This window comes from Solanum stenotomum, chromosome 9 (assembly GCF_019186545.1).
Source record: "Solanum stenotomum isolate F172 chromosome 9, ASM1918654v1, whole genome shotgun sequence".
Classification (NCBI taxonomy): Eukaryota; Viridiplantae; Streptophyta; class Magnoliopsida; order Solanales; family Solanaceae; genus Solanum; species Solanum stenotomum.
The window spans coordinates 57,216,580-57,244,345 of record NC_064290.1 but is presented as its reverse complement, the minus strand read 5'-3'; the positions used below and the strand labels follow the sequence as shown (position 1 = coordinate 57,244,345).

The window sequence follows — 27,766 nt, the reverse complement described above, 5'->3', positions numbered from 1 at the left end:
TTCGAATCCAACAAAGATATCATAATCGTTAAATCCAAATGAAACTCCTCTTCTGCATTTTCAACTCCTCCAGATTCTTGATTTCCACTCGCTTTTTGTTCAGAATCATCATCATTCAGGGGAGGACCCACATGGACCATTTCGGGTGCTCGAGCACCCATTAACCTCATATCGATTATATATACTTATACAGAAATTAAGACAGTATTGTATAAAATAAAAGGCGAGCACCCAATAAACAAATGGTTTAGTTGGTGTGGTGGTTGATTTCGGATCCTAAAGGTTGTAATATTGCTCTTTGTCCAGGTTCGATTCCCACCGAGAGCAATATTTTTATTTTAAAATCCAGCTTCTTTCTAGCTTTTTATTTCAACTTTTTTTCTCCCTGTTCTTTTTTTCCTTTCATAAACTACCTTTTTGCTAACTTTTTTTTAAAAACAAATTCTTATACAAAATTCCTTTTTCTTTTTTCAAAATAATTCATATTCTAGGTTTTTTTATTAATTTTTTTCCGCTATCATATTCAAATATAATTGTCTTTGTTTTGACAAGTATTAAATTTGTACATTTATATTTTATGATTGATAACTTAAAAAGTAACCATGATCTTCAAATCTTGAATCGGTCACTGCTCATGTCTATTTATGCAACTTAGTCTCCCGGAAATATAAACAGTCGTGATCTTCTATGTCTATTAACTCTTTCTTCCTCATCAATCTAATTAGGAAAAATGAAAAGGGAAGGAGAAAGATAATTTGTTCTAGCGCGTTCATTTCAGTTCTCCAATTCAAAAGGAAAAAAATTCTCCCTCTCGTTGGTTTGCTTTTTTGGTAATTACGATGGTCTGGTCTGTTCTTTTTTTCTTGAATCAATCTGATTGACTATTGCATTGAATTGATAAAAAAAAATCCACCCTTGTTGAGGAATTTTAGCTCAAAATTACGCTCTTTGATTGATATAAGATTATGTTAAAAATAGTGAGCACCCATAATCGTAAAATCCTGGATCTGCCACTGTTATCATTGACTCCCAATACAACATTCACTCCCTCTTCTCTTTCACTTTGTTGAACAATTTCTCCTAATGGATTCTTTTTCCTCTTTCTTAGAATTCATTCCATCTGCATACTGACGCTTCATACGACTCCTTACTTTTTCTAAATGATTCTTGCCGGGCTTTACAAAGGTTCGCCCAACTGACTCAGGATACGGTACAGAAACCGACCACCACTCCATTTGCTACGTATTAAAAAGAATTCATTTGAATATATACGAATGTATATGCTTGATTAGTTTTTTTTTTGTGTGTGTACTCAAAGTCGTAATAAATCAAATCACCGGCACTTTCTCTTAACTTTTCTATTCATTTTTTTAGTTCCTTAATCCTAGCTCATATTTGATTTGGGAAATACTAATGAGATTAGTTGACCTACTTAGATATAAATGAACAACAAAATTGAAATAATCAAAAGGATTACACGTAAATAAACCAACAAGTATCACATGAACATCAATTAAGTAAGTTAAAATCTTGCAGATGTTAATTACACGTTTAATCTATTTGTAAAGTGTAAAAGCTACAACATTAAGACTAATTTTACCACAAATTCATATTTTTTTTGGTGGGTTGGGCCTTTGTTGCGGCTTGGGCCAACAAACAAGTCCATTTTAGAAGAACCAGCCTTACTACAACTTTCAAAGGGTGTTCTGCAAGAATCGCCCCGAATAGGATTGGTCTCGAACTTTTGGCCTCACTTAAAAAGTAGTCCATTGAGTTTTAGTAATGGGCCTAAATTAGTCTTACCTATGACGTAGGAGTTCAGAACATCTCAACAAGTCGGAGATAGTGAACCTATTCAATTGACAACAAGTTTTGTCTCACATGCAAATTTTTTAAGTGAACCTATTCGCTTGAAACAATTCATGAGGCTAAAAATTCATGGTATGAACATTTGATCAGTCAGCATGACATGCGTGAGAAACATGAATAAAAATGAGTGTTTTGGAATGCAATCAATGACAACTTGGCCTAAGAGTCAAGTTATAACAACCTTAAACGTATTATCATACGCTAACACCTAAGTAATATATATACACAAACTCAACACTAAGAAGAAAGCCTCTGAGGAAATTGATATCGTGAAAGTGGATGAACACATGCATGAAGGTCCATGAAGATGTTGTAACCCGTCTAGATGGAACAAAAGCCGTCATTCTGACAATTGATGAAGAAATCGTGAAAAGGGAGAAAATCAAGAAGGGTGCACTAGGACAATTGGGAGGCGAACATCTTGATGCTACAAACACTACGGCATCATCATTTAATTCAAATAATCACAATCATGGCCATAAAGGCTGATAAAATTTGCAAAAGATCGACAATCTCCGTTCATATCGTTCTTTGTATCAATGACACAATAATAATAATCATCACATTATTATATATAAAGATGAGAGAAAAATGTAACAGGGCAGAACAAGTTAATCAACTTGATGTTTGTTAAATAACCAAAACATGGTTTTTCTAACTCTAGTGAATGTTGCAATGCAACCTTCGCTCCTTGCTTTAAATAACTATAATCTGATTCCTCCATTCTATTCACTAACTCAACTCAGACAGCTACTCCAGTATGACCCTAAAGTCACTCAGCATTTCAAATTGAAAAAACAGATCATAAAGACGATAAAAATTGAATCTTTGGTCTAACTCAAACTCAAAAGCTAACTCACTAGTCTTTAAGACCATACAAAGAAACACATAATTCTCATTCCCACACATGTATTAGTCATTAGAACATACGTAGGACTCAACAGCACGAACAAGATTTTTTGACAGTTGGAATAACATGCTTCTGCTCACTACCTTCCAATTAGTTTGCCCTACCTCGTTTTCTAGTCCGTCGTTTCACAAAGAATGACTTTTTATCCTAAAATAAAGGATAGAAAAGGAATCAAAAAGTATTTCATTAGATGATCAACCAGATATATGCTTCATAGAAGCTCAGCACAGCCAAATTTGGTCACAAATCCATACCTGCTATATATAATTCAATATAAAACTTGGAAAAACTAGTATCACAAGACATTCAGTATAACCAAGTAGAGAAAAACAAACCAAATTTGAAAGAGTAATAGTTTTTGGTCCTAACTGCTAGGTAAAATCATACTATCCTCTCCCCCACAGTATCATGCAAAGATCAAAGACCTGTCTTTCCATATGATTACCCATCTTCGGATTATCACCTTGCGATTTTCGTGTTTCTTTGAATCTCTTTTCAAGAGAATGTATCTTGTCAGCCATATCAAGGCTGGAAAACTTCAGCTCTGGAAATGTTCTTTTTACCTGCACTATGTGTTTATCTGTTGATTGATCAGCACCAAATCTCTTTGAATGCAACAAAGACGTAAGAATGGCTAATTCCAAATGAAACTTTTCTGCATCAGATTCTTGATTTCCAACCGCTTTTTCTTCAGACCCATGAACAGTCACTCCCAATACCGCCTTCAATCCATCGTTTTTTTCACTTTCTTGTACGATTTCTCCCTCTTTTTCTTCTTTTCTTTTCAGAATTGGTCGATTCATCCCCTCCGCATACTGTTTGACAGACTCGTCGTATGATTCTTTACTCTTACGGAAGGCCTCTTCCCGGACCTTAGAAAGGTGTCCCCAACTAGCACACGATCCGGAACAAATACCAAATATCACCCCATTAGCAAAGTACGCCGACAAACTTTCGGCTACGTGATCACGGGTGGTATTAGCAATTTTTTGAGAAATCCTTAGGGTACTATGGGATATAACCCATTGTCTAGCATCAAGAAACTCTGGGCGCTGCAAAAAGATTCACGTTAGACATCGATACTCTTAGAAGAATATCATGACTGATTTCTCTCTATCAAATATAGTAAATTGATTGTATTATATCTTTAAAGGTAATAGGATATTTAATTGATTCTTACTAATTTAGATACCTTTTATATCTTTATTCCTTTCTTGGTCATCAAGACCATCATGTATATATGTATGGATAATTTTTATCAATAAGATGAACAAGCATTCACTTTCAGTGCTACTACTTTATAGTATCGAAGCTAACGCCAAAAAGGCTCTCTTTATCCTGCAATTTTTTTTCTCCTCAAACAGTCTCATGGAAGAGACCAATCCTACTTACTCTTCGTCTTCAGTCGTGCCAAACACATCCACTTCAACACCTCATATCGTCATGTCTTTTGCCTCAACCAATCATTTCTCCTCAACAAACCCTTTCTCTGAAATTCAATCTTCCACTGCCTCTCTTGATCTTATGGAACCATCATACACAAATATTTCTCGTCCGTATACTATTATGGTACCTTCAACTTTCTCTCCTCATATTTTTCCAACAATTCCAAGCTATAATTCCATAAGAAATACCACACCCCTCTCAATAGGATCCTTACCATCTTTCACAAATATAGCTGGATCTTAGTCTCACCCTCAACTATTGGCCTATGTTCCTCAAATTTACCCAGTACCCACTTTCATTAATCCATCCACCCCAACTATAATTCCCTCAACTATCCAAAACAACCAACCAGANTGTTTAAGTCCATAAAGTGACTTTGTAAGCTTGCATACTGTCATTGTCCCCTTCCCATTTTGATGGACAAATCTCAAGGGTAAATCCATGTAAACTTCTTCAGTCAGATCTCCTTGAAGAAAAGCATTGAATACATCAATTTGGTGTATCTGCCAATGTTGTGCAGCTGCTAAGGCTATGACTGATCTAACAGTCACCATTTTTACAACAGGAGAAAAAGTTTCCTGATAGTCCAAGCCTTCCTTTTAATTGTAACCCTTGGCTACCAACCTTGTTTTGAACCTATCAACTTCTCCATCTGCCCTGTATTTGATCTTGTATACTCATTTGCACCCTATTACCCTCTTATCCTTAGGTAGGGTAGTAATCTCCCATGTATGATTGTCTTCTAATGTTTGTATCTCACTTTGCATAGCTGTAATCCATCTAGGATCTTGTATAGCCTCATGATAAGAAGCATGTTCCTTCTCTTGTGAAAATTTGGTGACAAAACTTCTGTAGGCAGATGTGATGCTTTGGTAGTCCAGCACATATGTAATAGGATAGGAGCAATAACCTGCAGCTTTGTTCTTTGATAGAATGTAATTTGTATGCCAGATTAGGGGCTTTGCAAGTCTATTGGATCTTCTGGTAGCAACAGGTAACTGAGTTGTTAAAATGCTTGGTTCAGGAGAAGAAACCAAGGGTACCTGATCTTGAGATTCAATGGCTGAACCGTGACAAGAAGAGTCGGTGACAACAGCATGTTGAGTTACAGTTGCAGGGCCATCCACTGTATTTCTGAATACAACACAAGGTGTAAGCTCACAATCTTCCATACGTGAATGAGACAATGAAACACCTTGATCTTTGTCTTGTCCTAAACCTGAAGTTTGAAAGGGGAACACATCCTCATGAAACTTGACATCTCTGCTGACAAAATGTATTTTGTATTCAATATCCAATAGCTTATATCCCTTTTGACTAATAGCATATCCAAGCAACACAACTTTTCTTGCCTTTGGGGCAAATTTATCATTCATGTTTAAGTTTGTAGCAAAAACAAGACAACCTATCACCCTGAGGTGTAACAAGGAAGGTTGTTTACCAGAAAATACTTCATATGGTGACTTGTTTTTCAGAATAGACAATGGGATCCTATTGATAATATAGGTTGCAGCTTCTATACACTCTCCCGAAACCTATTTGGCAAATTTCTTTGGAATTTGATTGCCCTGGCAGTCTCTAATAAATGTCTATGCTTCCTTTCTGCAACTCCATTTTGTTGTGGAGTGTGTGGGCATGATTTCTGATGAATAATCCCAAGAGACACAAATAATTCACAACAGCTGGAATTCAAAAATTCACCTCCATTATCAGACCTGAACACCTTAACACACTTTCCAAACTGATTCTTTATCATTGTCAAAAATTGTTTTAATACAACAATTACATCAGACTTCAAACAAAGCAAGAATGTCCAAGTCCACCTAGACTTATCATCAACTAGGGCGAGAAAGTATCTCATTCCATTGTGAGTAGTTACTTTATATGGACCCCATACATCCATATGCACCAAGTCAAAAACATCATCTACTGTAGTACTGCTCTGATACTATGTTAAATCCATCAATTCAAAACAAGCTAAAGATGAAGAACGTTGTGCCAAAGTTCTGAATCTGTAGTTCCCTCCTTAATTGCAGACATTGTGTGACTCTTCACATTTTTTGTTGCATTGATGGGCAGTGCATCACATACAATCCATCTTCTACTTTACCAATCCCCTTGACCTTCCCAGACAAGAGATCCTGAAAAACACAGTGAGTAGGGAAAAAGGAAACATAACAGTGTAACTTTTTTGTCAGTTTGTGTACTGACAATAGGTTAAACTTGAATGTTGGTATGCACAGAACTTCACTAATCATGTCAAATTCATTTAGATGTACACTTCCAATGTGTGAAACTATAGCAGATTCTCCTGTAGGAAGTTGCACCTTCCCTCTATTATTTACTATGTTCTCATTAATCAAATGATGATGATTGTTTATCATGTGATCTGAGCCCCCTGTATCTATAATCCACTTCAAATGAGAATTGAAATTACATGCCATGTTGACACTGCTTTGAGGGTTGCATCTCTGCAATGTCTCAAGCATGAGCTAAATTTGTTGTGGTGAGGACTTGTGTAATAGTTCTAGCCACTGCTCCTGTGTGTTCTGTTCACCAGGTGTGTGTTGCCCTGTCCATAGGGACCTGCATATGAGGTCCTGTTGTTGCATTGATCCTCCTCCAATAACTGCATTGACCTTCTTCTTTCCTTTGAAATTGTCAGGATATCCAATTAGCAAGTAGCAATTCTCCTTCACATGTCCAGTTGACTGGCAATGATCACATTTTTTCAGCTTGTTGTAGTCTTCCCTAACATGTCCCCTCATGTTACAGAAGTCACAATAAAGGGACTGATAATTCCTCTTTGGATTCTGCCTATTGTTGAATTGTTATGGTCAACTTGTCCTGTTCGTATACATTGCCAAAGACTCCATTCCTTCATTAATATTCCCAGCAATTCCCTTCTGACATACATCCTGTATAACTAAATCATAGGCTTGGTTCACATTAGGCAAAACGTGCATCATGAGAATTTGACCTCTTGCTTGTGAATAGCTATCATTCAAGCCCATCATGAATTAAAGTAAACGTTGATATTGCATTTGTTCGACATATTCCTTAGACTTAGAGCAATCACAGCTAGGTGGAAGCAAAATAGAATCATACTCATCCCACAAACTTTTCAATTTTGTGTAATAAGCAGAGATGGACAAAATCCCCTGTGTAAGCGTAAATATACTTCTATGTAACTGATACAACCTCGATCCATTGACCTTATCAAATTTCTCTTTGAGATCAAGCCATACCTGATATGCACTGGAAGAATAAAGGATTCCACTAAGCAGTTCCTTACTCACGTTATATGTAAGCCAAGAGATAACGATAGCGTTGCAGCGATCCCAAATCTTCTTCAATTCTCCTTTGAAATCATTGCGCAACACAGATCCATCAACAAATCCTAATTTGTTCCTTCCAAGCAGTGCAATCTCCATTGCTCGACTCCAAATTGTGTAATTCTCCATTCCGGTCAATTGAATCCCAATCGATAAAGCTCCTGATACATCAGAAGAACTCGAGTACAACGGATGATTATGATCAAGAGTGACTGAGCTTCTATTAATGGCATCTCTTGTTGCTCTGCCGCTCGATCCTCCTGCAGATGCATCCTCGATCGCCATGAATTAATTCATGTAAACTTTGTTGTAGCAAAGCTGTAAAATCCTCAGAATTTAACTCTCAAAATCGTTCCAATTGGCTCTGATATCATGTTAAATCCATCAATTCTAAACAAGCTAAAGATGAAGAACGAACTGATTGAGAGAGAAGAAAAGATTATGTATTGATTGAATTATCACTATACAACTTAACTGAAAAAGATGCTTTACAGTGCTCTATATATAAGTGACTATCTATCTAACTGAATAACAAACTCTAACTAACCTTCACTATTAATTAAAACTAATTGACAGCTAACTAACACTAATCGATAGCTAACTAACACTAATCAACAGTTGTACACTTAACCAGCTGCTCAACAGAACAGAGTTCAAAGAAATTGGGGCCAATAAACCGTTAGAAATGGCGCGCATAACCATTTTCGGGGGTAATTAAACTGTATTAATTATTAAAATGTAGAAAATTCCAGTTAAAACAATTGGCCTTCAACGATTAAACAAACTCCTAAAACATCAAGCTATAACTAAACTATCCAACTATATGACGAGTATAAAATAAATAGCTCTGAACTAAGGTTCTAATTCGAAGGTTGACCACTTCGTTTGCTCAATATCTAGTTTTCTTCTCGAATATCCTTTTCTTTCTTTTAATTTACAAACAGTGAGTGAAGCATTTTTAAAATCTGAGCAGGTTTGAGTTGCTAATGGTATAGTGCATGAATTGGTCTCTTATCAGTTCCTCCTTGTGTAACCATTTGAGGAGTCTTAATTCTAGAAAAGAGCTTTCTTAGAAAAGATGCTTTTTGACTCATTTGTATGTTGGCCGACGATACATTTCAGTCCCCATAATAAGAATTCATCGACTGTATAACCGCGTTCAAATTATTGTTCCTTTATATATACATCAATATTTCATGTCAAAAATACTGGATTTGATTAAACTAAGGATATAGAAGAGAAACACCGCGGGTCTTTCAGAAACAGATTCTCTACCTTCACGAGGTAGGTAAGGTCTGCGTACACGAGCCAAGTTGACTAGTTCTTATTTTTGAGAAATCTGATGCTCATATTGATGAATGAACCTACGCCAAAACAACATTCTACATATTTAACTGGGGATATCACCAGAACTCTTGATGCAAGAAACATGTTTTCACGAAGAGAATATCTAATATAGTATATTTTTAAAGCGTATAATTATAGTGCACAAACTAAATTTCTATCATCAGACTACGCTCCTCAAAAATTCTTTCCTAGCTCAACTTTTTTCACCATTCTCATTGTGTTGTGCAGAATCGAGTCCAGTATGCCGGCAACCTGTACCAGCCAAAAAGAACGAATGTAGGGGAGTTTCAATAAAGATGACACAAATAAAACCCAGAGAAAGTTGTTAGCGGAATGAAGGTGTGAAACAGCGGGAGAGGCAAGCAGGAGAGACTGACCGTAAAAACACCACCAATAATAGCGCAGACATTGGTAAGAAAATGTGAAAAGGACTTCGGATTTTCTGTAATCAAGACCTGAGAGCAAAGGACAAATAATAAGAATAAGAAACCAAAATAAGATGTATTAAACTCTATCACATAATCATGAAATGTACTGATGCAACACCTGCATTGGCGATGGCTCATAATGAAATTTCACTACTGGTATATGAAGACTATGAACCAAACTACTATGTGCTGTGTACTCGTACTCCTCAACTAATTTGTACGATCTTGTCATCACCTCTGTTTTCACCACTTGAAGAAAATGTTCAATCTGCAACAATAAAGATAAAAGGTGAGTTAGGTTTTCTGGTCATCCTTGAAACTCTATCAATGTACCAGCTGAAAAATATCATAGAAGTACACCCAAAAACTCATGGAGAAGCAGACGAAACCGTGACTGAGAATTGAGATTTCTTCATACTTCCGTAAGATTTTATAAACCGGAGTCGGTAAAAGCAGCAAAATGTAAAATTATAACATTTAAAGAAAATGGATATTGGACCTAACTCAACCTCAAAAGCAAGCTCAAGAGGTAAGGATTGCCCAAGACCATACAAAGAGACCAATCACCGTTAACCCACCGATGTGGGAACTCAACATCCTAGCACACCCTGTACTGACAATTGGAGCGTGGTCAATACGAGATAGTGGCCCAGCATAGGGTAAACAATTAATTGGGATGGTCCTGGCGCTGATATTATGATAAGAAAATGAACATTGAGCCTAACTCAACCCCAATAACTAGCTCAAGAGGTGAGGATTGCCTAAAAAGTAAAAACCATATAAAGAAACCAAATCACCCTTAACCCACCAAAATAGGAACTCAAATGTTGAGATGAGATGGTCACACAATCCAACAATTACTTATCCAAAAAAAAAAGGAGGGATATAGTGGGTGAGTAGGAGCTTACAGTAACATTTTCTGTGGAATCTCTTGGATTAGTAACATATGAGTTACCATTCAACCGATCATGGCTTCGACCCAAATGTGGTAGCAGTATTTTGATATCACTCATAACCTTCGGAGTTATTGTCTTACCAAATGAAAAGCTAGAAATTACATGTGACATGTTCATCTGAGAAGCATCAAATGAATGAGCAGCTGAACGAGCTGATATGACAAGGTTTCCAGGAACCTGAACAGTACATAACATAAATGGATATATTAGTTTGTCGAATATTTTAAGAGTAGCAAGACAATAATGCATGACCACTTCAACAATCTTACTGTCCATGTTTATATTTCAAACTACTTAAAACATATCATATTTCTCATTGTCTCCAGTATCATCCTTGTGTTTTCTTAGTTTGGGTTGCAGCTGCAGGGGCACTTATTTTTTACTGGCTCCCATTAATAACTTGTGTACCTTCTTAACACGTACAAAACCTTCTATTCTGCATCCTCCAGTTACAGGAGCAGGTCTTTTCAAGCCAGTTTCCAGCTTGGTAGACGAATTATCCGAAGAAATCATTTGAGAATCCAACTTGATAGGTGCAACCAAATCTTCCATCATCTGCAGAAGAATAAATATCCCAGTCATCTCAATGGCATGATACAAATGATACAATAACATCTAATGCCACACAACTGCCGCATGGCATTGTGAAAAATTAGTACAAACAGTTGTGCCCTGTGATTGAAAAAAGGAAGCATGAGACCAGCTCTGTTTTCTTTCTCATTCTTAACCATCCTTAAGTTTTCCTCTTTTAATGTTTTCTTCTTTTCCTTATCCAAGCCCAATTTTTCTCACCTTGACTAAGCTGTCTGTATCACGATCGCCATAGTATGACTCGTGATCATGGTGTCCATGATCGTCTCTGCATGGCAAGCATAGTAAACAATAAATACATTATAAGAACCATGTGAATGAGATTTAGGCTTTTAAAAAAAACTGAATTCATTAAACTTCCAAGTACATGGGCTAAATATCATAGTTGAAATGATGTAAGTTAACAAACATTGACCTATCTACTTCCCTTTTTAGTTTTTACCTCCACCATCAAAACACTGGGTAATGTGCAGCTCTAATTATTCAGAAATTGGAATGCTGGTAGCAACTTCGGCAAGAGTTACTACGCTTATAACTCACAAGGGATAGATATGAACTTCAACAAAGTTATCATGCCGCTCAAAATTTTCAGCATGTAAGGTAGAAGCAGATAGAGATTAAAAGAAAAGGCAGAAGATAGAATGATGAAGAAGAGGGATCTCAGTACACTTTCCATGGCCAAAAGTTGCACTGATAAGGTTCAAAACTTTCGGAAAGGGGTCAAATATAAAATAACAAGTGCACCTGTTATCATGCTAGGGAATCTAACACCTTAGCATTGATGCGAAGTAGTCACACAACAACAGCCTACAGTTAACAACATAATGAAGAACTACCAGGAGATTTTCTCTTTTTCTTTTTGAATTTAAGATGGTTTGGGATCATAGTCAAACCAATAAAATATGAAAGGCATTAAGCAATCCATAAACAACTTAAAATTTTTAATTAGTAGTAGCGCAAGTTGATAAGTGATAAAGATAAGTTAATGGTTTACCTAACATCGGATCCTTTTCTGAAGATGCGAATGGAGGGATACCCTTGTATGTGATTCCTGAAAATTTATTATTAGATGATTATTAGGCATACGGATAAAAATGAAATCATAGTAAGAAACTCATAAACCAAAAGAACATTAGTCAAGAAAACTCTAAGCACTTTCATCAAACTACTTGGGGAACACACGAGGACTCCTTACTAAAGCATATAGTATGAAGTCCAACCTAATCTCCTCCTTTATTCAGGTGAAATCTATTTTTTTGCAAGTTCACTGTCACGGTTCAACCAATCAATACTGCAGCAATTGAGAAATTGAATTGAAGAGGTAGATTGAGTATTAGGTCTGTGATAGCTGAGGTAACATTAATACTATCCCCTTAACTAACTGAACCTCTCATAGTTTGAGAATCCACCGGACATATGTCATCAAAGATTTGATGCTCAGTTTGCTCTTCTCTATTTTTTAGATTGTGAGGAAACAATTAGATTTAACCGTCTTTTCTTGAACACAGAAACAAAGATGATTAAACAAAAATTGTAATTTTTTGGTGACAAAAAGGTTTTACCGAACAGGTTCAGCAATAACCTCCACTAAACCAGTAATTTTTCACTCAAGTAGTACCTTCTACACAAATCAACTTCTTCAGTGCAATCAACTTTTGCCACAAGAATGCGCCCATCCGATTCTCGGTCATATCTGAAAATGATTGCAAAATGAAAGCTAGAATCAGTATATCAGCAGGGAATTGCTAGAAGCTCCATTCGGACATGAGATGGAGTTCAGCATATACTGTTTCAGGTAGAAGCTGTAATAAGTATAAAAGCAACAAAGAGGACCTCTCTCTTATAATATTGGCTGCTTTCTCCCATGAAGGTTTCTGAGACAACAGGAAAATTATTTTCAGAAAAAGGAAAAAGAAAATAAGCTATTCTACAGGGAACAGGGGTTCTATGGAAAATCAATCCATCGGTCAACTATATTTTTTTCTTTTTTTGATGAAGTGAATTGTCATTAAAAGCATCCAGTGGATGCAAAGATTACAACAAAAGAGGATTTCTCAGCCTATAGAATTAAGGAGATGACAAAATCCAGAAAGGTGTCTAAGCTAACTACAGGGGAAAGGTTAGCAGAGGCTAACCAAACAAATAGCCTTAAGAGAACATATTTGAGTTGAAACCCCATCTAAACATAAGCTGCTTCCCTTTTTTCATCTTTTTTCCTCTGATGATCTCACATCTTGGAGTTCTCTCAGCTGAGAGAAAATGCTCTGTGTTCATTCTATTAGGATATCTCACATCTTGGCTATGTTGCTCGGACTCTTCAAAATGTCGACTAATCCTCCAAAAGTTTTTTTAAGGATCCGCCACGGAAGCTGCAACATTTTAGAAGAGTCTGAGCAACAAAGCATCTTGGAGTTCTTTCACTGGGTATGTTGTTGTAGTACTCTTCTAAATTAGCATAAATACTTCTTGTTGTGCATTCTTTGTACATGTCCACCAGACACAGAAAAAAAACTGTAAGTAACCAAGACTTTCATTTTCTTTCTCGTTTCTTTATTCAGTCGTAGATATTAGACTCAGCAGCTTTCAGCCTGTGTACCTTTGTTTCCTTCGCTGGTGGTTCCCTAAAGTCATTGCCCCTTATGAGGAGGTCACTCTTAGAATTTTAGAGTTGCTTCTAATTTAGGACTATAAGAATCCTTTGTTCTTACTTTTTGGGGATAGAAATTAGGACTTAAGAGTCATAAAATTAGAGTTCTTCATATAAGCTATAAACACATTGCTTAACTACTTTCCTGTCATAGATAACTGCCAAATCTAAGACCTTTTATTAAACTATAGCTAGTTAAGCTCCTGTATATTTAATTAAATAATCTGGTTTCCATTCTTATTAGCTATTACAAAGAGTACGCTGTCTTTTTACCCCGATCCATTTCTTCGCTGCATCCTTTAGGCATATATGTATACATCAAAACAAGAAAAAAGGCACTGGTAAGTGCATATTGATACACAAAACCCTTAAATTATCCTGTTTACAGATCACTATGAGAAAGATAGGACATCAATAACCCATCCTCAGACAGCAAATCCACACTTCTTGGTAGTAAAGCAAGTCATATATATCTTAAAACTTTCTGTTTAACTTAGCCTACAACCAGAAACAAGAAGTGAGGAAAGTAGCAGTTTGGTTGAATAGAAAAATACCAGCCGGGTGCTCCAATAGCACCAAGGAGCAAAGAAATTTACAACTAAAATTGGGTAACTGCAAAAAAGAGTGTCGATAAGTATAAGAATAAAGAGATGAACATTAATGGAGTGAAAACAGATGACTAGTGTATAGCTAATAACTCACTGGTGAGTAACTCTATCAAAACTGTGTCCATTTAAGGAAACAGATCCTTCACCATATTCCTCATCATCTTCCGCATCATGTTTGAGTTCTGTTGCAGTTGAGCCTGAATGGAACTCAGAGCCAGTAGGTCTCAAGTTTTTGTCAATGGAATGCTTGCGTACTGTTTTGGTTATGTTCAACCTATTCTGAGATTAATTAATATATACAAATCTGTTAAACACTAACAACTTTTGGGAGAAACAAAAAGCTAATGGCTAAGTACATCAAACTGCATGATGTTATGACATACATGCATAACTAGAATCAAAGGGACAATTTTGCATCATTTGTCAATAGTTAGTTCACTAGGCGATTTGTAGCAGAATAATCAATAATGTCACAACTGACCAGTAATCAGAACATATTTTTGAACACTAATTGCGGAATATCAACATAAGATACATATCCCCTGTGGGCCCTAAGAAAATCTCTTCTTCATGAATATCCACTGCCTGTCAAACAAGAATTATATTGATTCCAAAACTATCTCGGGAAAACAAATGTATTGAGTAATTAAAAGTACACTACTCATCCGACACCTCCCCCTAGGGGCAAGCATTAAGGATAAAGAAGAAGCAGCATACAACAAATACAAGAGAATAGCTCCTAGAAGATATAGAGTCCCAAAGACCACCTCAATCCTAAAAACTGAGTTATAAAAGGTTAATATACAATAATGGACTTTAAAGCACCAGCTGGAGGGGACAACCCACTTTACAGAACTAGTTGCACCTATTGCCTATTGGCCATCTAAAAAAAGTTATATTCTATTAAGGCAGTTCGTTAGCTAGGATCATGACTAAATGGAGAACAGCTGCATGTTCCCCTACAGAAGTTCAATTGGTGATCATGCTCCCGTAACCCNCCCCCCCCACACACACACACACACTCTTTTCTTTTATGAGACGGATGGGAGAAGAAATAGCCAATGTGAAAGGAACACATTGTTTCAGAGTCACCAAGGACAATAGACTAGATAGGGACAAAAGGGATCAAGAACAAAGTGAAACACACAGCCTAATTGAACAGGACATATTTTTCAAAACCTGAACAGGTATTCTAAAACAAGTGCCTCATAAGAAGTTCTTAACTAAATTTTTTGATAGTGAAAATAACTTTAGGCATTTTTTACTGCCACATTATAGAGTCCATAGGAAACAAGTTGAAACTTACTGTTCCTAAGACGTCACTCACATCCACTGATGCAAATTCACAAGACAATGCCGGGAAACTGCAAGGTAAGTTCAGCAAAGTGTTATGGACAAACTTAAAGAAATGGGTTGCATGGTTAATACAACATCATAGAAGGGAATGCCTGACTAGAAAATCAAAATGAAAAAACATGAGACATCCTGAAACAATCTGAACAGAAACAAGAAAGACTCCCGAACAATTGTATCATGCTGACATAAATAATCCAGCAAAGTGCTTCATTAATATGTAATCAACCGCTTGCTATCTCCCAGTTTTTACTTTTTTTCACATATAGTCTCATCACTTGTGTTTAACAAAAACCAAGTATGAAAGAATGTTAAACAAAAGTGATTCCATCTTAGAAATGGATAATATCTATCTTTGGCATATGCATCAAGTAGACGGTATTACAGAGAAAAAAAAAAGGAAACTGAATATTCTTTCCCTAAATGTTTCAGAATCTTACCTCATATTAAAATCAATTCGTAAGAATTCCGCATCAGAACTCTTATCAACAACAACAGATGTGGTGGTGCTCACTGTCAAATAGTTATTTAGTTCCTACAAGTAATAAACACAATTAACATAAAACTACTTCCCTGATAAGGAGCTAGTCAATGAGCTACAAAACAGCTGACAAATAAACAACCACCAATCACCATTGCTTCTGATTACAGGACTCAAAACCAAATGTAACAATACCGATATAACTGCAGCAGAATTTAGGATTACATATCTATCTTAGAGCTAGTAGAGAGTTTGCTTCAACAATTGAACTTAATTACTAATGAAGGTGAAGCATTTTGAGTTCTAACCATTCCAAAGAGAAACATCATGGAAAGTGCTGCTACGATGGACAATCCAGCACCAGATAATGATGCCTCTGTCAAATCTCGAGGAATTTTCCTGCAATAAAAAATAAAACAAGTCTATACAACAAAAACACACAAACGCAAGCAAAAAATCAAAACAAATATGAAAAATCGAGCAGAAACCTGTAAAAGTCAACGGATTTGATCTTAGAAGTGGACACCATGATTATTGAGCTTTCTACAAAAACGGCAAAGCTAATACTGCAAATGTATGAATCAACTAACAGATCTGCAAAATCTCCGACGAAGAAAAACAGATAGAAATGCTGAATTTCAATGGAATTTCTTATAGATGTCTCGAGAATTGGGAGGATTCAGCTGCATCTGCGGGAGTTTATGTGTGTATTTCCCGCAGGCGTTTCAAGCGGTACCAGCACTGTATGTGTTGCAAATTTTTATTTATTTTGTGAGTTGCTGAATCTAAACGAAATTATAAAAATCTGAAGAAGATGGGACCCGAAAAGTGTTGGGTCGGGTTATTAATCTTGTGGGTAAATTGGGTCCTCACAAATCATAAAGAGGGACCAGATTAATTAATGGCCCTGTTTATAATGTTCATTGCCTCAAGTATGGATGGTACTAAGCGAGTAGTTGGTAGATCGTATAAAAATAATGTTGAATATGATGTATTAATGTTGATTTTAGTAATATTTGTACTAATTATGTAGAAATTATTTGTAATTTAGTAGTTGATTAGTGTAGTAAGAATAAGAGAGAAGTATACTTGACGAAATTATTAGTTTCGTTATTGTACTATTGACAGTCTTAAAACCACTTCTCTACTTGAGTAATTAAATTTAAATACACTTTCGATCAATCACTTGACATAGCAAGTAGTCTCAAAATTTTGTAGGAGTATAGGGCTCTTACTAAAAAGTCGAGAGAAGTATTAAAAATATTTTTAAATATAGCCAGAATTTAGGAATATGTTTAAGCTCAACTAATCAAGGTTGTCATTTATTCGGGAATGAAACTAATAATTTAAACTGAATTTAAAGATGTTTTCAAATATTTAATAAAAATTATTGAATTAACAAGATGTAGGCTCTCTTCTAAACAGACCCTCGAAAAATGGTATTGGAGATTATTTAGCAAAACAAAATTGTACGGAAGAATTTAATAATCTGCGAAAGTACTAGACTAGTCTATTGCTCAAATGACAACCATTGGAGCCTATTTGGTAGAAAACATCATTTTTTCCTCTTGTAACAAGAAAATGATCTTTAGCTATATCACTTCAAAATTACCCTGCCAAATTTTATAAAATAAAAATTCTTGCAAATAAATATCGATGTTGACCTTACTTTTTCATAGAATTACATGATAGTAACGACTCTAAACACTAGAAGAAATAAAGAAAAGAATATGAAACAAAAGCATGTAAATATAATATTTTTTTTATTTATTATTTTAAAGTTCTTCACAAATGTCTATTTTATTGCTTGCATAATTATATGCTTACTAAGACATCAAAGTGACCACGTATTTTCTAAATCATAATATAAAATTAATAACACAATTGTGATGTGTGCATAATTGTTAATCCCCAAAATTAAAAATTGTACCAAATATGATAAAACGTCTCATAATTTGTACAATCCATTGACTTATCAATCAAATGACCCCTAAATATTGCCAACCGATTAGTATATTTTTCTGTATAAATTAAAGTTTTTCCAGACGTTTAATTCATATCGTATATTATATGTTAGTACGCGTATGATAACAAACGACATTTTGATTTATAGTAATGTTTATTGTTTTGAAATAACTTTTTATAATTGAGTATAAATTTGTATGTAGTATGATTCATGACGTATATGTGAGATATAACTCAATTGGAGAGTTGTCTACCCATTCACTTTAGTAGTGAGAGTTCGAATCTCATTGTATCTCTTCCCCACCCAAAAAAAGTAACGTCCTTTTAGATATTATTTTATTATGAATCGAATCTCAATTGTTACTTAAAAAACGCTAATTTATATTGTTATTGAAACTATAATAAATATTACTTCCATTTTGCATGTGTTACTAATTAAGTAATGCGTAAAGAGGCTCGAGTGGACCACAAAGGCGCATCTGGTGTAGTGGTATCATAGTACCCTCCCACGGTACTGACCGGGGTTCGATTCCCCGGATGCGCAGCTTTTATTTTTCATTACAAATATTTGTCCTATTTTCTTTGATTTATGTACTTGAATTTTTTATTAGTTTTTGTATACGAGTGAAGCCACATCGAGATGTTTTAGACATGTTAAGAGGAGGTATGAGATTGGCTAGTGAAGAGGTGTGAGAGGTTAAATATAGCAAGAGTTAGGAAAGATAGTAGGTCAAAAAAGAACCTGGAAATGTGAATATAACATGTCATAGCTTCAAGCCAACAAATGACGTGATTTTAAAAAGAAAAGTATGGAGATCGAAGATTATAATAGTATGTAACTGAGTATTACCGTACTCTTAGTAGTATAATTTAGGTATAATATATATAGTTACTTTCTTTTTTATTTTGCATTACAAATTTTTGTCCTTTTTTCTTTGATTTATGTACTTGGAATTTTTTATTAGTTTTTGTATGTGAGTGAATTTAGATCGAGATGTTTCAGACATGTCAAGAGGAGGTGTGAAATTGGCTAGTGAAGAGGTGTGAGACGTTAAATATAGCAAGAGTTAGGAAAGGTAGAGGTAGGTCGAAAAGAAACTTGGAGATGTGAATATACATGACACATCATAGCTTCAAGCTGACGGATGACGTGATTTTAAAAAGAAAAATATGGATATCAAAGATTATAATAGTATGTGGTTTATTCTTAGTAGTATAATTTAGGTATCATATATAGTTACTTTCTTTCTGATGTTGTATTAATATTTGTTGCTTCATTTGTTTATTACATGTTTGTTGTCTCTATTTTATTTTTTTGTATTTTCTTGCATCACTAATATTCTTTTAAGTTGAAATTTATGAGAAATAACTTCTCTACTCTACAAATAGAGATATGCGTATGTCATACCTTCCAAATTTCATTTTTGAGACTACACTGAATTTATTGTTATCGAAGAAAAGTCTTTAAAATTCAAAAAATCGATCAAAATCAAAACCATTTTTTTGAGTGAAAGTTTTTCTACTCACAATATTTCAATTTTCTTTTAAGTAAAAATACGTGTCTAAATACAATTTCAACTTTCAAATACTTACTTTTTTCTCTCTTCAAACAGAAAAAAAAAGCATTCAATCTATATGTCATTATTAAAAAAAATAAACAAAAAAAACCAAATAAGGTCCATCCACGTGTAGGAAGTAGGATTTGCCACGTGCCAATACACGATTTGGGGATCATCTGACTAGCACGTGCTTCCATCATTGCAACTGAAAGGACTATTCACTTTATACACACACCAGTGACACAAAGAGTCGGGATTGTCGTGTTCAGTACTTCTCCGATGATCAAATTTCGCCGGTAACGGAGGTTATCGGTTATCAGTCGCCGTGGTTCCACATTTATTGTCTACTTTTGCTACCAAAAGCTTCAGTTTCCGAGTTCTCATTCCTTAAATGGCCACAATCGTCTCTAGTGAGCTCCTTTTTGCTTCTCTTTTAGTGTATCGTAACCTCTTTCGGTTTCCGTTTTGTGGTTATGGCTTCTGATGTTGTTGATGTATCAAACGTAGTTAATATTTATCTTTTGGCATTTGTCACTTCATTCGATTTTTTTGGGTGTAAAGTCTCTTTAGCTATTATTATCCCTAGTTTTCATTCGACACTTTTTTATTTTGGTTCTCTTTGTGTACATCTAGCTATCAGTAGTATTATCACTGTTCTCGTAGTTTTTTGTTATTATCTATTGTTTCTAGTGCTAAGGTTATTGCATTATCTTGCTGTAGCTACTATTTAATGTTTTGCATATTATCTGTCATGTCTTCTTTACTTTGGTTATTTCCTTTCCAAATGGCTTTGGTATGCGCTACTTGAGTCGAGGATTTATCAGAAACAATGTGCGGGTCTTTCAGAAACAACATATTTGTTAGCTGTGGGATTACACTTGCTATGTTGTTGTTGTTGTTGGTATACATCTAATCTTTTGTTGGCTAAGATGACTACTGATTCAAAAAAAAGTTCCTAGGACACCGGGCTTAGTTAGTTGTGTTGTGTAGTCGAATCACATATTAATGATTCCCAAAATTTGCAATGATCCACATGGGAAAGACTCTACCCGTTGACTAGAAATGGACATTTGGCCTAACTCCAAAATCTAGCTCATAATGCGAGGATTGTTCAAGAAAAAAATAATCATTCCCTCATTCAATGTGGATTGACTCTAACACCAACGCATACTCAAGTCCGAACGTGTGGAGCATGGATATCATGGCATAGGATCGCAACAATAGGTAAATTAAGAGTAGTGATGGATCTAGCTCTAGTATCATGTAAAGAAAATTAACTTTAGGTCTAACTCTACCCTATAATTTTGTTCATTAGTAGACAACCTATTTCTTGAATCATCGTGGGACTCTAATGGAGCTCTTAATGGTAAATACTAGCAAGTACAAGTTGCACCACTTTTATGGAAGCTAATTAATGATATTTACACTCTGCTTAGATGTTACGTATAGTTTCATAATATATCGTACTGTATTATTTTAATGAGTACAACGTTTGGATGGATTCTGTCATTTTCCGTCGTTATATAATGTCACACATCAACAATTTGAAGGATAAACCTACAAGAGAACTATGGTACAAAGTAGAACTACTATAAAAAGTTACGGTAAAGGATAAACAAGATTATTAAATAATAAGTAAAGACAAAATGAGAAGAAAAAATAAGGTAATGATGTGATCACACCAAATTGGTCGTTGCACTAAATGGGACATTTCGTCGTTACCTAACGATGGATTTAACAATACGATACGATAAAACTTAATCAAAACAAACTTTATATTTAAACTAACAGTACAATATTACAATGGATAACAACCATCCAAACAAGGAGTGAGGGCTTGAACTTTCAGGAAAGCTTTAAAAGATGTAAAGCCTGGATATAACATGAAAGCATAATTGAGCTAAAATAAACTGCATTGAATTGGATTGAAACAAAAGGATAATAAGAGTTGTGGATGTGTTGTGTTGGATGCCTCGTTACCTACTATAAAAGTGTCGATCATTTTATATATATTGTAAATTTAGAAAAGGAAATTAAGCTACCCTGACTATCTTTTTCATTTTCTTCTAGACTTGCTCCTTAAGTTTTGTATAAGTGGATCATGTCCACATATTATGGGGATGGTTGATACTTATCGTATCAAGTAACTGGTTTGCGCCTTGTCCCTCACTCCTTGGGAAGTTAGTTTCCAACCAGATCCTTTGCCTATAAGTAAGTTAGTTTCTAACTAGATCCTTTACCTATAAGTTTCTTTGGACTTGGTCAAACACAATAACTTTTTCCATGGTAACTTGGACCTTGATTGATTCTATGACGTAGCTACCTGGGCTTAATTAGCTAAAGGCATCATCACAGTCATGCTAATCTAATTGATTCAGACCTGTTTTAAGCTTAACTTGTCGTTGTGAAGACTCAAAATCATTATCTAGTTGATAGGCTGACGTAAGGTGTAGAGGTGTTGTTTTCAACTCAGTTGAACTGGCCTTTTTCTCATTGTTTGGGCTGACTTGCCCCTCGGCTCAGCTACACTGGCTTTTGTCTCAACTGTAGTCTTGGATCGAATAAACTACCCCTAAGCTCTGTCGAACAATGATCAAGTGGGTTTAATTTGATGTCGGTATTATCACATATAAGTCATGTTGTTTCCTTCTTCTGTTTGGGATCTTGGGGAAGAGGGTCAATTTCAGTTGAAGGGCATGATTCATTCGTGAGGCTTCTAATGCATTAGGCTGATAATGGATATGCCTCATTTCTAGGATTTGGATGGTTTTACGAAGTTTAAAATACTTTGATTGTCGCGCTTAGTAATTCATTGATGGTGTTACAGATCCTAGTCTTCTTTAGTTTGATTTCCACACGTTAACTAACGAGAATCTTATGCTTCAACTTGCATTTGTGTTTGCCCATTTACTGCTCAGTTCCACCTACTAACTGCTTTTTTCCCTGCCCAGGGAGCAAGTGGCACACAATTAACAGCTTCAAACGGCATACTGCTTTGGAAGTGCATAACCCCGAAGGCGGAGAAGATAAGATCAGCAATTTACATGATTCCATTCTTCTTCATATTCTTTCATATCTTCCTACCAGAGATGTTGTGGGCACATGTATACTTTCAACAAGGTGGAAGAATCTTTGGACTTGTGTTGAAAACATTGACTTTGATGACTCATTTCTCTACTCAAGTAGGGTTTTTGGTTATCCGATGAAGGTCACTAGTTTCATGCACTTTGTTCACAGATTTCTTCAACTTCGAGAAGAATCAGACATAAAAAAGTTTCGCCTTTCCTGCCGTGTTTGCTTCAGTGCCTCTCATGTTTGTTCATGGCTTTCAACTGTTATTAGGCATAATGTTCAAGATCTTGATCTCTGTCTTTTTGTAGAAGAACCTTTTATGTTGCCTCAATGTGTTTTCAGTAGCAAGACACTTACTTCTCTAAAACTTGAAATGAATTGCGTTCTTGAACTACCTACTAGTACTTGTTTTCCTTTCCTTAAGACCTTGCACCTATGTCTTGTCACATTTCGGGATGATAGCTCAACCCAGAGGCTGTTATCTAGCTGCCCTATGCTTCGGGAGTTGGCTATATTAGATTGTGAATGGATGAACTTGAAGCAAGTTGCAATTTCAATCTCTTCATTAAAGAGTTTGATAATCGATGATTTGCCTTTCTTTGGCTCCACTGATGATCTAAATGGCTGCAAAATCAAGATTGATGCAGCAAGTCTTACTTTCCTTAAGTACAGTGGTTATCTCTCAAATGAGATATGTTTGTATAATCTATCTTCCTCAGTCAATGCATCAATTCACATCCCAATTCTGTATGAGAAGAGAAATCAAATTGCTTTTCGTGCTGTTAAGCTCTTTAGAGGGCTACACAAGATTAGTGCTGCGAGAATATCTAGCAGGGCTATTGAGGTAATTACTAACCAGACGGAAATTAGCTACAGAACATCACAGTCTAGAATGTTGAATGTCTAAATATGCAGTACTGATGTTTTTTCTTTTTTTCCTTTTCTGTGATCCCACCTTGTTGCTTGGCAAAGTCTCTCTTCATCGCTGATATAGAGAAAGACCGACTTCCAATATTTTATAACTTGACGCATTTGGAGCTGAGTATGGAACTTGAAAATCATTCCATTGGACCATTGAAGGAACTGCTCCAATGTTTGCCAAAGTTGCAATCGCTTCATTTTTCTGAGGTAGATACCTTTGGCATTGTGGACTTGTTTATAAAAAAAATTCAAGTCACATGAGTTCTTTTCTATTTTTCATACCATTCAGGGACTTGACCCCTGCATGCACCTTTGTGAAGATGACTGGAACTTGAGATCTGTACCACCCTGTTTCTTGTCTAGTCTCAAGACAGTGAAATACAGCAATTTTCATGGTAATGATACAGAGATTTCTTTTTTAAGAAATTTGCTGGAAATTGCATTAGTTTTGGAGAAGCTGAACATAGTTTGTTCAAAGAGACCTTTTGGGGATCTAAAGAAGCAAAAGGAAGTTAAAGATCAACTGCGGAGTCGGCACGGAGGATCTGTGTCTTGTGCTATCAAGTTTATGTAAAACCTAAAAGAGCTTTTACATGTGAGTTCCTTTTCCATCAAGAAGCTTTTAGTTTTCCTTGTCATTTTTCTTTCTATGCAGAGATGTGGCATCTGCTTTTTTCTTCTGCTTTGGTTCATAATTCAATTTACTAGCTAAATATCTGAATCAGACTGCCCAGTACAGTAATGAGTTTAAAAACTTAGATTCTGCCCTTTGAGATATGAACTTGAGTTTTACTAAGAAAGCATGATGAATGCTTAATTTTTCATCATTTCCAGAAGGTCAGTGTTCCGTGGATTATACATGAGTTACTTTCAAGTTGCTAGGAGCTAGTTGTAAGATGGGAATACAAAAACAGGAAGGGTTATGAATGTTTCAGAATAACATAGAAGTAAATCTATCCAGGAATGGATTTTTGCTTAGTAGCTAGTGCTGGAAAATCACATATTGCACATATGCTGTCCTATTAATCTACATTTCAAAGTTCATTTATTTTACTTATTTTAGTCACTATCCAGGTCAAAATAAGATCTCTCATTTATTTCTATTTTTGTGTATCTATGGTCCACCAAATGAAAATGTCTCTTATATGGTATTAAAAGATTTGCATGTGCCTGCACCAAAAGCTCACCGTGTTAATAAAGCTAAGGTTTGACTGGACAATTATATTCAGACCCGATTGTTCCATCTTTCAGCAACTTAACTGAACTTCTGCACATGAGACTAATGTATCAAATTAGATAACCATTAAAAATAGATGGTGGGTAATCTCTTATTGAATATCCGGTTTGTTCTAGTTAGGAGTTAGGATTCACATTCACAGGGTTTCTTATTTTAAAAGGCAGTGTTGCGAAGAAATTCTTGAACTAGAACCTCTTTGGACTTTTACGACTGGAAACATCAAAGAATTCTTCTTTCCTCAAGGAGTTGAGGCCAGAGTAATTGCAATATGCATCGTTAATTATTATAATTACTGTTACATATTAATCAAAATAGTCTCATTCTTTTATAATGATGATAATATTTTGTGTATCTGTGGTCACCAGATGAAAATATGTCTCTTTATATAGTAGAAAAAGATTTGCATGTGCTTGCACCAAAAGCTCACCATGTTAATAGAGTTGAGGTTTGACTGGAAAATTATATCCAGACCCGTTTGTTCCATCTTTCGGCAACTTAACTGATATTCTGCACATGAGACTGTGAAATTAGATTACCATTATAGATTGATTAATGGGAATCGCTTTATGAAATCTGGTTTCTCTAGTTAGGATGTACATTCACCAAATTTCTTATTCTAAATAGCACAGTGCAGCGAGGAAATTGTTGAACTAGAACCTCTTTGGACCTTTACGAGTGGAAACATCACAAGGAGTTGAAAGCACGAGTAACTGCAATATGCAAATCTACTTTTGGAGCCTGTCGAAATTTGTTTTTTCCAGTCTTTCAGCTAGCCAAGAAGCCGCCAATTTAACTAAAGATATATATGTCATTACACTTGGACTTTGAAGAATTTCATGGTGCACTTACACTTTTTGATGCAGCAAGTAACTGCACCTAAATCGATATCAAACTCATGTCTTGCACTGCAAGATTAGTGTGATTTTCCGTTTCATCTTTCATGTGTCAAAAGTATTCTGTTCGCTTAAAAATAAAATCAGTTGACAATTTTTTATATCTGATAGCTTCTGCTTTTAGACACTTGGTGGTGCTGCAGTATTGCTTTTTACAAGCCATTGTCTGTTAAAGAGCATTTAAGTTGGGTGTGTAAACCTGATACTAACATTTTTATGCTTATTACCTTCTTATTGTATGTGTATGTAATGCAGTCTCCAACAAGCAGATATTTTGCAAGCATTAGCTGTGGATCCAGCCCTACAATTTTTGGTTCCGTTTACAAGTGCAACACCATGCTTTAGTACACTTCTTGGATCAGTTATTTTTGGTAACAAATTCTGCAGATTCATGTAAATCAGTTGGAACTTCTTTTTGCAATTAGGTCACAAGTCTTTCTGAAGTAGTGGAATCTGACTGTAGTGGAACAGGTAAACAGTTAACTTAGCGATGGACCCTTTACCCCTTTTTTGTCATTTATTTTGTGGGGGATAGGCATAGGTGCTTGGTAGATGATTTTGTGATTGTTTTTAATTCAAAAGGAATCAAGCATTGTAAATCTACTATATGTGATATAGCTGACTCAGTCATATGAAACAACAAGGATAGGGAAAATATTTTATAACAAGTTTGGGTTTTTTGGGAAAGAAAGTTACACATGCATTGATCAAGTTCCAATGTCTGTTATTTTGTGTGTTTTACATGTCGAAGTTTTATGCATTATGTCTTGTTTTACAATTGGAGAAATTGAGTTTTATCTTTTTTTTCATACTCTGCTGATAAGTCCTTTATGTAGGCAGTCAGAAAAATTAGAAGTAGAACTATCAGAGGGTTTAAACTCTTGATAACCATCTTTCAACCTTAGTTTCATAAGTGGAGTTTGGAGAACGTAGAATGTATGCAAATTTTATGCTTATTTTTGCAGAGTAAAGAGACTGTTTTTGATAGATTTCTTCGTATCAAGCAAGGGAGGAAAAGCATAAAGAAATGGAAAAAGAATAATTGCTCCAAAAAGCAATTATTTTCCATCTTGACTTATAAATGTTGTGTTGTGGAGAGTTGTTATTATACCTTTTGGATAAAAATGTCTTTTTATTCCAATAGAAAGCCACTTATAAGACTTGGTTGTGTCCCCATAGAGAAAAACCAGACAAGGGGCAGAGAACAACTGCAAAAAATTCTCAGATTTACACATTTATTAAATGACACAGCATTTAAAATAATCTAACAAGAATATGCCAATTCAGAGAACTTTTTTAAAAATAATAATAATGTAGGTCAAACTGTAGCACTTGATATTGTAATAAATTTATGTTTCTTTATGTCCTTATCAAACAGCAATTACAATGCACTGAATCCAGTACTGCTTTTTTGATTATTATGCTCATTATAAAAAGAATAAGACTATTTTAATTGATACATTAGACTAATAATTCTAACAATAATAATAATAATGTGTAATGATGCAATCTCTTTACTAAATTTACTCAACTAAACAAATGGTGTGCCCCTTACTCTTCAAGAATTGAGGCTTGTGGGTAAGTTTTGACAGTGAGGGGTCATCTTTGTCAAAGGCCCACTTGGAGTAGTACTAAATATAAATTCAAAAAGGCTATTTATTTGGACATCGTTATTTAATTTATGTGTCTAAAATTGTATATGGTTGAAGTTCAGATGTTTAGTCTTGACGACTTCATAATACTAAGTGTATTTTTTTTTAAGTGATGATGTAAGTAATGATATTTTCCTTTGTTGATTATATACTTTCTTTCTTATTGGATTTTATGTTTTATATACTGTTTTCCTCGCCTTTCACTTGGATTTGATGTACTTGAGCTGAGGGTCTCTCGGAAATAGCCTCTCTACCTCTACGAGGTAGTGGCAAGGTCTGCGTACACTCTACCCTCCCCAGATCCCACCTAGTGGGATTTCACTGGGTATGTTGTTGTTGTTGTTGTTACGTAAGTAATGATATTTACTTGTTTGTGATAAAAGGTATGTTAATATCTTCACGAGATTAAAAAATAAAAAAGCTCTGAGGATTGGGGCAAACGGCTAGTGATAGACTGCTCGAGTTGTTTCCTTAGGGAAAACGACTAGTGGACAAC

At 35.3% G+C, this 27,766-nt stretch overlaps 3 protein-coding genes, 1 non-coding gene and 1 pseudogene across 4 annotated transcripts; 2 read left to right on the top strand and 3 right to left on the bottom strand.

The window, feature by feature from the left end:
• Positions 1-4,902: 4,902 nt before the first annotated feature.
• On the bottom strand, positions 4,903-6,669 carry LOC125877702 (uncharacterized). Its single transcript, XM_049558928.1, has 3 exons — positions 6,472-6,669; positions 6,317-6,366; positions 4,903-5,638 (listed from the first exon to the last, which is right to left on the bottom strand). Exons 1-3 carry the CDS (start codon positions 6,667-6,669, stop codon positions 4,903-4,905), a joined length of 984 nt encoding a protein of 327 aa, XP_049414885.1.
• A 48-nt stretch (positions 6,670-6,717) lies between these two features.
• Positions 6,718-7,845, bottom strand: LOC125877701 (uncharacterized; annotated as a pseudogene).
• Positions 7,846-8,997: 1,152 nt separating this feature from the next.
• On the bottom strand, positions 8,998-16,737 carry LOC125876264 (protein disulfide isomerase-like 5-4). The gene is made up of 15 exons (XM_049557396.1): positions 16,460-16,737; positions 16,280-16,370; positions 15,931-16,025; positions 15,444-15,501; positions 14,232-14,416; positions 14,084-14,141; positions 12,716-12,756; positions 12,501-12,575; positions 11,877-11,933; positions 11,084-11,150; positions 10,700-10,846; positions 10,244-10,468; positions 9,454-9,603; positions 9,285-9,362; positions 8,998-9,159 (listed from the first exon to the last, which is right to left on the bottom strand). Exons 1-15 carry the CDS (start codon positions 16,498-16,500, stop codon positions 9,082-9,084), a joined length of 1,446 nt encoding a protein of 481 aa, XP_049413353.1. The 5' UTR covers positions 16,501-16,737; the 3' UTR covers positions 8,998-9,081.
• A 1,672-nt stretch (positions 16,738-18,409) lies between these two features.
• Positions 18,410-18,480, top strand: TRNAG-CCC (transfer RNA glycine (anticodon CCC)). The gene has a single exon. It is a non-coding gene; the product is annotated as a tRNA-Gly (tRNA).
• Positions 18,481-19,737: 1,257 nt separating this feature from the next.
• Positions 19,738-26,306, top strand: LOC125877850 (F-box protein At4g22280-like). The gene is made up of 5 exons (XM_049559126.1): positions 19,738-19,905; positions 22,447-23,411; positions 23,540-23,695; positions 23,778-24,083; positions 25,874-26,306. Exons 1-4 carry the CDS (start codon positions 19,887-19,889, stop codon positions 24,060-24,062), a joined length of 1,425 nt encoding a protein of 474 aa, XP_049415083.1. The 5' UTR covers positions 19,738-19,886; the 3' UTR covers positions 24,063-24,083; positions 25,874-26,306.
• Positions 26,307-27,766: the final 1,460 nt, after the last annotated feature.